The sequence below is a fragment of the Pezoporus flaviventris genome, unplaced genomic scaffold (assembly GCF_033815535.1).
Source record: "Pezoporus flaviventris isolate CSIRO_AGI_PZ_B2104156 unplaced genomic scaffold, CSIRO_AGI_Pfla_v1 ptg000045l, whole genome shotgun sequence".
Lineage (NCBI taxonomy): Eukaryota > Metazoa > Chordata > Aves > Psittaciformes > Psittacidae > Pezoporus > Pezoporus flaviventris.
This window is the reverse complement of record NW_026892593.1, coordinates 18,992,583-19,007,339: the sequence shown is the minus strand read 5'-3', so window position 1 is coordinate 19,007,339 and position 14,757 is coordinate 18,992,583. Positions and strand designations below refer to the sequence as shown.

Below are 14,757 nucleotides of genomic sequence, written 5' to 3'. Positions count from 1 at the left end.
TCATAAAATGATTCTACTTTTCAATGTATATCTGAATTACTTTCAGATCCATGATTTCTAACAACTAATGGTTTATTTTTTTCAAGCACAAAATAGCAGACATGCCATAGCAGTTTGGTGATTAAAAATACAAGTCTCCTCCACAACTACATAAACATCCATCCTCGAATGTTCAAAGACTGAAGTGTCCAGCTGGCGTCACTGACAAGCGCGTTTAAACGTGGATATTAAACCCCCACGGCTCACGTTCTAGTTCATGCTACCCCATCCTTTCCAAATTCTCACTCACAAGAAAACTCCAGGCAGTAAACAAATACATAGCAACTGGAATCCTCACTGCGGTGCTAGAGGGTAACACGGGCCCTTTGAGAGACAGAGGCTTAGTATCTTCTAAGCTTTCCTAAACCAGTTTCACTTCTCTATAAATAAAGCTGCTTATCACTGTACTTAAGCTTCAGGAACTTTAATTAGACCAGGAATTTCTCTAACGATTAGATAAAGGCTGTTGCAGTGGATTGGTAACAGTCTTAAAAGGCTCTCTCCTCCTTTCTCCTCTTTATGTACACCTTACTTGGGAAAATAACCACAGTCGAAGAAAAGAAATAGGAAGAAAAGCCTTTTAAAAGCATATTTTAAGTTTCTGTTTAGTAAGTGTAGAGGAAATAATTATATACCTCAGCACATCCTGCAAGTGACAATTCCAACTTTGCCTTGCACTGAAGGCCTAAAAAAAAAAAATAAATCAGAGAAGTACTCAACTTCAAACGAAAGCCTACACCAGATAAAAACTTGAAGTGCTGGAGTCTTGAGGCGCTTTGGAGGAGGAAGGCAGACTGCTGAAGTGCCCTGAGCTCAAACACTACTCCATGCAAGACAGAGTAAAAACCTCGCAATTTAGCACATTCATTGACAACAGTTAACTATTGAATACTCCTTCTGGAGCGTTTACTGATGAAGCCATGTTTGTCTGACCTTGAAACGCTGCTGAATTACAGCACTTGCCTGCAGCAGTAGCTCTTTCCAGAGAAGCTGCTGAGCAGCCATGAGATCTGCCAGGAGACCAGACAGGGTGTCACATTCTTATTCATTGTGTTTACTCACCAGCAGCACAATCCAACTTTCCAGAGACACCAAAACTACTGTGACTAGAGAGCATCTATTTACTGCTTTGTGAACTTGGCGAGGGGACCAAAGTTACTTTTAAAGTGTACAACTGATACGCAGATCTACTTTAAAAGCTGTGCCACAATTAGCACTTAAAAACCACACAGTTCTACGCTAGTTGGGTCAAATTAATTTTATTATGCTCCATGATGAATTGCCACCAGTGCAACATCCTATTCACTGTACATTTCAAAAATTCACATACTAAAAATTTCAGTTCGATAAATGGAAAACTGAATGATTGAAAAGTTCTTACGGATTTCAAACGTACAAGTGGCTAGCTGACATTGTCTATGCACATAGAGTGTTGATACAAAAGCCTCATGCTAGTTTGTTAATTGCTAAGGCTATCTGGACAGTCATTTAACCGGAATATATAAGAGGCCTTCATTACAATGTTTAGCAACAATGCATCAGTATCATGAAATGCTATCTTCTGCTCATAGTGCAAGTGGCGGAGTGCTGAAGCATGCAGTTATGAGTAACTTAACTGCCACTGCAGTCTTTATGCCTGAAATTTATCATGTACAAACACTACTTTAAAGTAAATATTAACCTGGACACCACAGAATGTGAATGTACTTTTTGTATGAAGAAACAGAAAAATCAAAAGCTTTCTTTGGCCAGTATCTACAAATCAAAGTTTTATTCAGTAATGTAACTTCAGAGCTCCCAAAACCTGTAACAGAAATTTGATTAATGAATTGTGATGCTTAATTATTAACTGTATTACAGAAACTCCAATTCTGGGAACATAAGAGCTAAACATAACTAGTAAGTAACATGTTAGGAAAACCTCTAGGCCTCATCTGCTTAATTTTAAAACGCCCTATATGCAATAAAAATAAGGGAGCAGTGCCAGAAGTTATATGAAAGACATACAAATATTTCCTTTACACGAGTTCTTAACTCCACTGCCATTAGCCACCCCACGCTGCACTTGCACTTGATCCAATGCTCACATCATTACAGCAGCAAAGCTAGTAGGAAGTGTTTCCAGCAGCAGAAGGCAATGCAAAAGTTACTGCAAGAAAGTGAGACCACTTGGAATTTTTTTTTTCCTGAAGTTATGTGCTTAAATTACTCTTGGAAGAAAGTCAGCATCCTCTGAATAACTTAACTACAACCTTACCTCTCCCACTACTTTTCAGCAACTTTCCTTTCTTCTCATATGACTACATTAATTCACTAAAGACTAGGTTATAACTGGGTTAGAAATCCAAGCCGTATCATGCAGGTCCAGCCTGTCAAGATCAGGTCAACACTGGGTTTCAGTCAATACAATTCTGATAATTTAAATTTAGTTTGATACCTTGACTACAGTCAAAGACCCAGGACACTATGCATTAACTATGCTCCAAGTATGACTGACTTAACTAAATATTCTGTGTCAGATAATGTGTTTTTTAGAAAGATTTTCTACCTGAAAATTACAGTAAGTACAGTATTAATGCTGCAGATATTAAATACCCACATAGCATAGATTAATATTTTGTAATAGGCAGATATGCCAAAGTTTACTGCACTACGAAGTACAATTTATATAAATGTGCAAGCTGTGAAATGAGAATCCCACTTTCCGTCCACTTATTCAAATATTATTCTTGCAATTCGGGTTCTTGATCTTCATCACAATCCCTGGTCTTAAAGCCAACATATGAAGACAGAATATTGCCATAAGGTTCAGTACTTATTCAAAGTGTATATTCTGAGTTAATGGCTTTCCAACCTTACGGATGTAGGATTGGTGTTTCAGCATTTGTTGTGTACCATAACGCAAAGACTGCAAAGTAATACCACTTATGTTTATTAGTACACCAATGTCCTACAAATTTTTAAAGTAATTAAACATTATTGAAGCAAGCATTAAACGAAGCCCTTCAGCCTGAAAACCACGTAAAATTGGTTTTAAAAATAAATCGAACTGTAGCAACTGCCAGCCTCCAGTATAGCCCCCGGTAATTTACACTTCTTCATTCTGGAAGTAAGAGCTGGGAAGGAGAGAAAAAAAAAGACTGAACTTGCTTGCATCAAAGATGCCTTTACAACTATTACAATGTAAAAAGCCACCCTGTAACCTCAGATAGAGAGTTCCCTAATTGAAGGATTTAATTACTTCTGCTGTTCAGTAGCAGTCAGTATTGCTACAGTTAGGGCAAACTAATCTTCTCAACTAGCTGTGCATTTCTGTGGTGATCTTGTTTTATGTAAAGATTACTGCTAAGGTTTGAAATAAATGTTGTGATGTATTTGAAACCATGCAATAGTATAAAACCAGCCTCAACATTCATGTAGCACTGCATCTGAAATGAAGGGGCTAAATAAACTAAGAGCTGCATCACTTAAAGAACATAGTGCTATACTAGGTTTTAATAAGAAAATTTAGATACAGAAAAAGTAGGGTATGAAAATAGTGTTTTCCTTCTTGCATTATAACTAAATTACATTAAGGTTTTTGTCAGTCTCACATATTACATTTAAACTCCCTTATTGATGGAATGGAAAGTATTCACATGTACATGATCATCCAGGTGTAAACTTGCACACATTAACAGGGAGTAGCTTTGTAGAGGATTATGACAAACCTTTACAGATTAAATGAGGTATTGCACAGATTAATAAAAAAGCAAAAGGCAACAAAAATATACAGCAAATTGGTAGAACATTTACATGATAATTTTACAGAATCCATAGACAGAAAGTAGTGTTTAGTATATCATTCACCTTAAAAAAAATATATATAATAATATATGATCAATCATCCCATTCATCATCATCCTCAAAGTCTTCTTCTTCATCTTCATCCTCATCTTCATCTGTAAGACAAGAAAAAGCAAGTCACTTGCACGCACAGAATTAACATCACAAAAGTGCTATCGATTTCTCCCACAACTTTCTGAAAACAGAACAATCAGTTCAAGGTCACCACGAGAATACATTTGGTAATAGTCTATTTTAAGATTGCTAGATGTGACATTTGGTTTAGACAGATGCTGGCTGAAAGTTAAATGTAATTTATTTCCTTTCTCACTCCTCTCCCCATGTAGGAAAAATGTATCTTGTTTTCTGCTATGAGAAAAAGAATGAGAAGTTCTCATTTAACACTTTCTACTTATTACTCGTTCTTAGAAAATGTGAGAGCCAGCTTGTTCATGACTGGGTTTTAAACTTCAAGGACAGAGTAACTGCTTCCCCAGAGTAACTGCTTCCCCAGGTTTACTACGTAATGGGATTTCTGTTTACTGTACAAGCAGATAAGTAAAAAATCGTGAACTAAAGACCGTGCGGCTACTGGAATATTCTAAGACACGTAATGTGCATCAACATCAATGTTTGTGGTTAATTTCATTCAGCCTTCCCCTCTTTTTATATGCAGCATAATTTTTAAATTCTAGCCTGTTAAAAATAAGCTACTTATTTGTTGGGCAAGAGCATTTCCTTCCCTAGGAAGGCTGTATTTAGCACACTTCTGGCATTTATTTTACATAAATTACCAAAACTGGAGATTACTAAGCAGGGCAGCAAATCAACAATCTATACTGTATTTGTTCAAATAGTCTGCAGACTGCAAGTTTGGATTTGGTATCAAGGTAAGACCTGGAAGAAAAATGTATCAAAGGCCAAACAGAAGAGATGTAACCAAACAGCTGCACTGCAGTTACTGAACTGCATTTACTACAAGCTGGTATTTGAGAAATGCAAATCCTCTTGCAGTCTTATTTTTTTCAAGCACCGAAGTGTGAAAAGTTGATTCAGTGGGACTAGTCGAGTAACTCCGGTTATCTGATTATTATCCAGCAGGTGGCATCCAAAGCCCACTGGAAGGCACAGTCTTGAGAAATGAAATCTTCAAGAGCTTTGTTTCTAGAAACAGAACGAAAACCCTTCCTTCCAAAAATATTTTGACAACTTATTTTATCAGACATGTAGTGGATAAAAATATGTCAGTTAAAATAAAAATCTTCACAAGAATATTAGCCCTAATTAATCGTTTTAAATTCAGAATTACTGCAAACTACTATACATCAGTAATTCAAAGCAGCAAGAAGTAACCACTGAACTCAACATTAGGGGTCTGCCTACAATATGCTGACATCCATGCTTTTTTCCCCAACACCTTTTTACATTGAACGGAAGTGTTAACTCTTGAAAACCTGACACTCTGAGGCCAAAAAAATCGCAGATTCACCTGAAGAATGAATGGCTTTGCTCCTTTTCTGCATAACTTCCATTAATGCACCCACAATTCCTGAGGTGGGTGCAGGTGTAGGTGGCGCGCTCTCCTGACCATCAGATACCTTGGAATAAAGATACATTAGAAAGATGCAATTAGCAAAACAAAACCTGTGTATTTCAAGACAAACTTCCTCGTAAGATTAATGAATTTTTTCCTTCAGCCAGAAGGAAGAGTGAAACTGCACTTTGTTTCTTCAGCTCAAGCTAAGTTTTATCAACCTTTTCTCTTTCATCATGTAACACAACTGTAGTTGGTCCATATTCAAGACTACATATTTCAGCTCTGACTTCTCATGAAGCGAGGGCTCATCTAGAGTAAAGCTGTACAGGCATGACTTCCGTGGCTGAAAAATCATTATTTATTTTATCCTTGGTATATTCCACAAAATATTCTTCCTTGTTGGGGTTTGTTATCCAGGTCTGCTTTGGGTTGCTAATTCCTTCTGAAAGTAATAGGCTTTGATACCGCATACCTGCAATGGCACATAAATATCAACACAGTATCACAGAATGGTTTGGGTTGGAAGGGACCTTACAGATCATCCAGTTCCAACACCCCTCACACGGGCAGGGACACCTGCCACTAGACCAGGTTGTTTAAAGCCCTGTTCAACCTGGCCTTGAACATGCCCTCACACTGTTGCTGTATCAGAAGCCTCAGGTGCAGTAGCATGGCACAAAAAAAAACCTCAACAACAAAAAAATGACCTACAGGTAAAATTATTTTGAAGATATTCAGTGATATGAAGAACAAACAGTAAGAGCCTGAAACAGCCTGAGCTGCAGAGGAACAGCAGAGGCATCCCTCATGACAGGCAGTTTTCCAGACACGTTCTGACAAGCCTCAAATGTTTGCAGCGACAGCTCCCTTTTAAGATGAGGGGATCTAGTGTTTGCCTTCTAGTACCATTACTGCTCAACTCATGCCGTGCAGTTGTATAGACAATTTTACTGAAGCATTCACGAGACCAGCAATCTTTCATAGTTCTTGCAAAAGTTCTTTACAGCTATGATACCATGGTATCATCACTGTAGGGTTTAGTGAAAAATGAGTTTGAAACAAGGATCGTTTCATGCACCAATACTCCTCTATAGTAAATATGTGTTCTAAACATTTTCTCAACACTACTGTTTAACGCATCACTTCAAAAACTCTTGAAGTTATGATCCAGCCCAAACCAGAGAAACAATTTAGTGTTGATATTGTAATGGTGCATCCATTTGCAAGTCCCAAGAGGACCTAGACGAGAAACAGCTTTTACTCACAGATTTCAGCTGTATACCCTGCCGTATCTGGTCTAACAGTGCGTCTCTTCCTGAGCAGGACACTGGTCGACTGTTCTGTTCTACTTTCTTTAACTGAGCTCCTTCTCTGATTTGATCCAAGAGTGCTGCTTTGTTTCCTGCAGGAACTGGAAGCTGGTGATCAACCTCTGAAGTAAGGCCTGGTGGTGGAGGAGGACCAGGAGGCGGTGGAGGAGGAGGAGGTGGTGGAGGAACAGCTGACCCACTTGCTGGCGGTGGTGGCGGTGGAGGTGGGCCGGACGGCGCCGATGATGAATGCACAGGTGGTGGTGGAGGATACATCCTGTTTGGAGGAGGTGGGGGCACTGCTGCACCAGGTCTAGATGGAGGTGGGGGTGGAGGTGCTGCTGTGGGAGCTCTTGATGGAGGTGGAGGTGGTGCCCCTCGGCCCCTAGCAGGGGGAGGAGGAGGGCCTGAGCTATGGGGCGGTGGTGGTGGAGGGGGTCCTCCTCTGCATGGTGGTGGTGGAGGTGGAGCTGAAATGAAACAAGACAATTTGCAATTACATGTTACTCAATACCCGTAAGTATTTCAGAGACTAGCAGGAAAAAGAGAAAAGGCTCTGCCTTTCCTTTTGCAAGGATCTCTGTGCTTGTGCAAATGTTACCAATTCTGGATTAAGCTTAATAAACTATGCTTAAGAGCAATGCAAACCAACCTGAATATAGCTGCTATGTCTGTTGTGTGTTTTGGAAAAGAATCAACACGCAGGAAGCAGGTGCAATACATAAAAAGACAAAACAAGCTTGGCCATTAATTTCTGTTTGGTTCTATGGCAGTGACTGTTAGTTAGTGTTTCAAATTCTCATGACAAAATGCAGAAAAAAATTTCAAAAGAATCCTCTAAAATTTTACTGACCCAGGACAGAAGACAAGAGAAAGTGGTTCTAGAAAATACACTTAAAATGAAATACAGAATTTCCACTTTATAATCTATCCATTTTTTTTATTAGGGAATTACAAAGACAAGTATTTTTTGAAGTAACATCTTCCAGTAACAAGAAAAACCACTAATGCATTATGATGCAGCCTAAACTGGCTCTTAGTTCCTTTTACTGAAAATTAGTCCCAACAATAACTTTATGCAGGGACCGTCGAAAGGAAACCTCGATGCACAGAATCACTTCTATAGGAAGTAGCCTTGAAAGGTACTTCCTCTGCTAATGGCATTTTAAATGGCACCATGTCCTCTTCCATTAACCATCTAATGGTTTATGGTACTTTTGGCACAGAACTACTTAATAACCCAGGTGCCAATATACAACTAAAACTTCACAATTACACATGCATTGATAATGAACAGGGTATTGCACTTAAGAAGATACTTCTTTACTACTTCTATTACCTCTTTCATGTTACATGCTGAGAAATCAGGATGTCTGCACCAGAGTAGAGAGGGAATATGCTTATAAAAGGGATTCTGACGAAGTGCCTCAACACCTCCTTCCTTGCTCATCTAGAGAAACACACCCTTCCTAAAATTATGTGTTACATTCTTAAGTTCCACAAACTGCTCTGGGTTTTTCCCATCCCTTCAGAAGAACAACACTGGGAGAATCTCCTCTCAAACTTCATAGATTTTCCAAGAGACATACTGCCAACGTTCCTGATTTTGAAAAATCCCACCACTGTCTGACACGACTGCAGTTTCCTTTTGGGCCACTGGAGGCCAGTATTTTAACACATAACTGACTCGGCAAGCACTGGAGACAGCTTTTCTCTATTACTGAAAAGATAGCGTGGTCACGAGTCTGCAGCGTCTGTAGATTTTGGACACAAGGTTTAAGTTTTCCTGTGAGTTTATCTGCATTGCATCTAGAGAGATTTGCCCAATTCCACCTGTGGAAACAGAGTTCAGGAGTTTTTATAAGGCTTGTCTGCCTTCAGCTGAGTGAAATGAGGAAGAGGAAGGAGGGAGCACCATTACCTCATCCTCTCTCCCCCCTCCCCCTCCCCCAAGACAGATGGTACAAGCAAAACAGGAAAATAATTTAGTTTTTTATAAATGCACACTAATCTGAATATTGCCATTAAGAAAAAAAGTTTGTAAAAATCTGCTGTTGTTGGTATTGTCACTAAAAATCCCCCAATCAACAGTACCAAAACTAGGGAAAGGGCAGAAAAAAACCAGGAAAGTAACTTCTATCTGAGCAGAAAAACGTGTCTGCATTCTCAAGTCAGCATCCTGGCAGAGTCAATATGTAAGCACAGAAATTCTTGCAATAAACACAGAAAAATGTGTTTCAGCTAAGAAAGAACACTTCAAACAGCAGTCAAGCCTACACATCAAACAACGTAACTGTGGATAAATCCACTGAAATACTGGAATATTTTATCTGCCTCTATCAGAAAGCACAAAGTATCATCATGCATGTAAAAGGTGAGGCAGCTTTTCTTTCAATTTTATACATGCAAGTGTCCATAATGTGAAATTAACACATACTTCATAAAAAAAAAATAAGTATTTTAAAAGTATTTTAAATTAATCATAAGAATCCAAGGCAAGTCTTCCCAATCCAATTTTATGGTCAGCAGTCTAGGATCAACAACTCTGTACACATTTAAACAGAGTTAAGATTAAACAAAGAAACTGGAAGATTTCTTACTGAGAAAAAACCCAAACATAACTGAAATTCTGCTTGCAATTTAAAGAAGTTTGACTGTAATTTTTAGCATTGCAGTCAAACAGCTGTGAACTAAGGTTTCTCATCTAGGAAAGAAATCACACAGCAGCATGAATACTTTGAAGCATTTGCTTAGATGCCAGCTCAAATACATACCGCTCCACCGTGGGGGACCTAAGAAATAAATGTACACAAGTCATTGTCCCCTGAATCTGTATCACTTCAGTCACTTGAACAATTTACTCACTTGTTTCAAACTGCTATAATTTCAATGGCATTTATATCCTATTTCTCTTCAGAAGTGTTCTGGGCAAACTTCCTAAAGTTTCACGTAGGCAGTGTAATTTTCAGACTGACTTGCTATGTTCCACTAGCTATGTTCCACTTGCTATGCTCCACTCAGCATCAGCTGAGATCACATTCAAAGGCTAGGAAGGGAATAGCTTGTTTGGGAGTTCTTCTGCAGCAGAAGCCTGCTCAAAACTCGCACTTTTTGCTTTAAAATAGAAAAAAAGCCTTAAAAATTTTCATGTAAAGTTTGCAGATCTCTAGCTGTTGCAAGGGTCATCACACAGTGCTGCCAAGGTAAACAGGCAACATGCATACACCAGTCAGCCATGTACTACTCCTGTAACTGACAACAGCAGTATCGCTTCTAAGATTTTAACTTATTTATAAGATTGAGATTATAAATAAATATGCAACATACACATTCTGAAAAATATGGATTGAGCATACTGCATAGTTTTGCAGTCAGACTAAATGCTACTGGAAATTATTTCACTGACATAGGTAAGACCCTTACTCTTTATGGAACAAGTACTCTCATGGGTCATGCATGGACATTTTTACATAGTGTAAGGTGCACAGAAACCTTATGAAAACTAGTGCAACTGCGACATGAAGTCCAGAGAAAAGAAATAAAAATTGCTCATCATTAAGGGTTTCTACTCTAATCCTTAAGGCAAAAAATGCCCTGCTAGTTTTTATGTGGAAATAAAAGGAATCCCACCTTGTCTGCGCAGTTCATTTTTAACAGCTTCCACTCCTCCTGTTTTTTCAATGAAATCATATATGACCTTTGAAGTTTCTTTGTCTTTTAGTTGAGCCTCCGAAATTCCACACAGATCAAACAGGTTTTTCAATTCTGGGTCTAAGTTGTTCACCTGCAAGTAAGATTCATCAGTTTTAAGTAGCTTGAAATAGAATATTCTTTAAAAGTATCAATTGCACTGGAAAAAGAAACAACCCATGTAGTTAAAAGAATAGCAAGGCCAAATACATGTCAGGAAAGACTGGTTTAGGAGAAAGAAGTACCTTGCACAAAAATTTCAATTATGCATCTTTTTCCCCTCAGTCCCGGATCCCTCCTATTCTCTTGTATGTCAGCTTCTCTCTATGTCTGCATCATACTATAAAAATCACCATTTATGTTTATTTAAAGGCAATCTTCACAACTTTGCATTAAAAAGCATCCACAACTTTTAATCATTCAGCATCTTGAATAACTTATTAAATTACTTACATCAAAACCTGTGTTTGGATCCCAACCAACATGTCCAATGTGTCTAAAAAAATAGAAAAGTCCAATTAATCAGCATAAAAATGACCCTGTTAACTGAAACAGGACACCAAGGTAAGCTGACATTATTACCAGCTTCTAACTCCAGGCTCATTAAGACGCTAAGCAACTCTTAATCCTCAGTGCTCCACTTGAGAATGGAATAGTAGAACTTCCTTTACTCCCACTTTTCATCAGGTCAAAAAGACCAAGTGGGGTCTCCCCCTTTAGGTTATAGTCTGTGGCAAAACATGAAGGTTCTATGCCCCCCTGGTGTGCATATGGATGGGGATGGAAGGACTGCACAGAGATCAAGGAAGGAGTTTAGTCTTTATATAGTAAATGGACTCAAGCTACTGCCAAGGTCTTCAGTGTCATGCAGGTGGAAAACCACCCCTCCCTGTCATCAGAGTTGTTTGTTCTCTCATCACCCTTCTCCCATTTACATCTTTCAAAGTAAAGTCAGAATTGTTTTCAGCTGCCATCTTCCATTTCATGTGTCTATTAAATTATTATTTTTATGTGATGCTATAATCAGCTAAAAAGGGCAGAAAAGTTTCTGCCCCTCCAAGCTACTTCATGCAACTGCTTGTTGGCTACAGAACGTACAAATGATACTAGGGAAGCATTTTAGCCCATCTTTCCTTTTACTTCCTGTCCACTATCCCATTCTACAGAGCACTCTCTCAACACACTGTGCAGTAACATTACTGTAACTGGTAATGCCAGTTACTTTTATGGAGTACTATTCTGTGAAAGTATGCCAGTGGAAGTGATACAAAATAACAGTCCAAAAGAACAAGACATTCGCTTTTGGCATGTAAACCTCACACTGATTTTTTTAATGCTTCACAGAAACTGATCCTTGCTGTAACTAAAGCTCCTTATTGCTTTAGCAAATAAAGGCAACAGATTAAAATACCAAATTATAGTTCAGGGAAACAATAGTTAATTCAGTAAAGTGACCAAAACCAAGTTTCATGAAAGTGAAGCTTAAAATGAAACTGCAACTACTCAAAAAGATTAAAGATACATAAAAAATTAGTATTAGAGAAAATGCAACCCACTCCAAGAGGTGTATGCAAGCACACTGTACTTCCAATAAGGTATGGGTACTACACCATGTACCCAAATGAGTCAGTTTGTAAGCAGAAAGCCAGAGATAAAAATATGGCTATTTCATTTCCACTGTTATGACAAGTCAGGACCTGCATATGTTGACTAAGCAGACACTGCTGTAAGAATAAGTGTCAAGGAGCTGACCACTGAGGCTGAATAGGAGTCTGCACTGAGCTGACCACTTCAATAGGCATACCTCTATACCGCTAATTTTCTTCTTTTTTTAGGATAGCAAGTTACTTTTTGTTTACAGCTGCAGTAAACTCCTCACCTGTGTATAAGCTAACTTGCTTTTACACTCCACAACACTCCAGCTAGCACTCACTGTAGTTCACGGTACACACAACAGTCACACATTCAAGTCTTGAGCATTTGCAAGCGTAATTCACACACACACACCCACACTCACCAAAAAGCAAACCCAAACTCAAAAAAGTCCTTACTGGAAATTTGATGGCGTTCCAATATCTGCTTTTGTCAATCTTCTCTTTTTAGTTTTTCCTTTCTTCTTTTCTTTGGTATACGAAATATTGTTGACTTGTGGAGTATAAAATCTGTTAGTTGTAATTTCCGGGTTTTTGATATCAACAGTTGCCATTGGTAGATTTGGGCCTGTGAATGTAAAGTACAGGAGTTTTACTGCTGTGTTTCAACAAGTCCATATTTAACCTACAAACTTTTTGGGTTTTTTTGAGTGTAAAATACCTGTTCTGTAACCACAGCTCTACATGCTAAGTGCATACAGCTGGGTTCTGGACGTCAGACACACAGGCTAAGTTATTTGCTGAAGGAAAAAAAAAGGACTGCAAGAGTAATGTCAGAAAAATTTTCTGAACTAGAATTTGGTTTGGGGTTGGTGTCTGCTCCCCCCCCCCCCCGCCTCAAATTTGGCAAAGAAAGTAATTTTAAACTAAAGCGCTGTCAGGTACAGAACACATGGAATGAGACACACTGAAGGTACAGCACAGCTACTATCCTAAACAAGATCAAAGAAGTGGACACACTGTTTTCTTCAAATACAGGAGAGTATCTATGAAACTACTCAGGGTTTCTTATGCCTTACTCTTTGACAGGTTTGAAAAATAACAGAAGTCCCAGATAAGAAACAGAGCTTGAAGAGCAGTGACATAAAAACAGCACCAGAAATACAAATTAACCACTCAGAACATAATTCATAATTTTAAACCTCATTCTTCATTATAAACAATTTTGAATTATTACTCTAGTTATTTAAAACACACCTGAATTATATTCCTGCCAATTTTAGTATTATGCTACTTGCACAATACTAGCAAATAAACGTACCTAGCATGTTTTGCACCCAGTTTTTTAGCTTAGTTTTAGAAGGTAATTCCTGACTTAAGCGACAGTAGTATTTAAATACTAAGAGGCAATTTATGCATTTTTCATATATACATACACACATGTAGGTATATATATATGCATATTTTTAAGGAAACCCACAAAAAGAACAAGTGATTTCAGGTGTGGAAGAATGAGATTAAGCAGTACATTTTGGTCAGTTTGGCCAGAAATAGTTTGAAAACATCCTCTACTTATCTGTGAGTTCTAACCCGATGGTTAGCGAATCAAAGTAAGACCCATGCATCCAGTCTTACTGAGCAGATGATTAAAAAAGTCTAATTAGAATTTGAGAAATCCGAACCTTATTCTGACGCTATTTTTTCATAACTGCATTTTATATGGATAATTCAGTGTCCTCTAAGCATTCTAAAGGGACCAACAAGCATTAAGTTTCACAGTCCAAATTCCAAATCAGAAAAGAAAAGCAGACAATACAATGGATAACACAGCTGACATTTGTAGTTTAACACCTTAGTGGGAATCACCTAGTACTAGCTGGAACGAGAAACAAGAACAAAAATGCAACACCAGGCTAGACAAAACTAATCTAAAAACATACGACAATGCCTACATTCCTGCAGGAGTCTTAAATGACAAGACTTAAAACCACAGGGAGAAGAATTTCTTGTGTTTTCTGCTAAGCAGAAATGCTTTGATCTAGAAATGTTACGATCTAAACAACAGTCCTTTGAAAATACCAAAGCACAAACTGACCACCTACAACTATGCAAAACAATTTGCATTGTTAAGTTCACTCCAAGTTAGCATTAAATTCATTCAGCACCAAGTATTATCAACCCAAAACTTAACAAGTGGAGTTACGCAAAAAATCTTCAGGATGAATTAAAAATTACTGTCTTCATGTCATTGGATACAAAACCATTGTAGGAGTAATTTCCACTTTAATCACCTATTAATTTTCTCTGTTATATTCTCTACTTTCACCCATTATATTGATATTTGTACTTTCAGCAGGTGTATTGATGTTCAAAAAGAAACGTGCACCTCTGCAGTGTTTATTCAGCTGAGCTCAAATTATGAATTGATAGTCCGATTCCTTGGATTATAATAATATTTATACAAGAGATCACAGTAAATTCTTAAAGACAAAAATTTTTCTTACCATCAGGTTTAGACCTTAGATGTCCACGAGGGATAAAAGAGCCTTGGAAAGATTTGTACTCTTCTAGAACTGCCATATTTATATCCAGTAAAATTTTTCCCATCATAAAACATGCACCTTCCCCATCAGGTGTGGACAGGTCAATAAATGAAGGCGAAAGAGGCATATAGAGCTCATCATTAGGAAGTACCTGGCAGTACAGTGGCCTTAAGCATCCACTGTTACCAATATCAATGACATCTTCGGAAGAAGCTCCAGAA

The 14,757-nt window shown here is 38.1% G+C and overlaps 1 protein-coding gene across 3 annotated transcripts in view; it reads right to left on the bottom strand.

Annotated features, from left to right (window-relative positions):
• Positions 1-1,282: 1,282 nt before the first annotated feature.
• The window catches only part of WASL (WASP like actin nucleation promoting factor), a 49,529-nt gene continuing 36,054 nt past the window's right edge, over positions 1,283-14,757 (bottom strand). For 2 of the 3 annotated variants that reach the window (XM_061467573.1, XM_061467571.1), the window contains 6 exons: positions 12,453-12,621; positions 10,855-10,897; positions 10,342-10,495; positions 6,667-7,181; positions 5,354-5,462; positions 1,283-3,980 (listed from right to left, as the gene is read on the bottom strand). In XM_061467573.1, coding sequence (XP_061323557.1) covers positions 3,919-3,980; positions 5,354-5,462; positions 6,667-7,181; positions 10,342-10,495; positions 10,855-10,897; positions 12,453-12,621 — 1,052 coding nt within the window. In that variant the 3' untranslated portion in view covers positions 1,283-3,918. The remainder of the gene's footprint in view (positions 3,981-5,353; positions 5,463-6,666; positions 7,182-10,341; positions 10,496-10,854; positions 10,898-12,452; positions 12,622-14,757) is intronic. The other variant, XM_061467572.1, reaches the window with a different exon arrangement.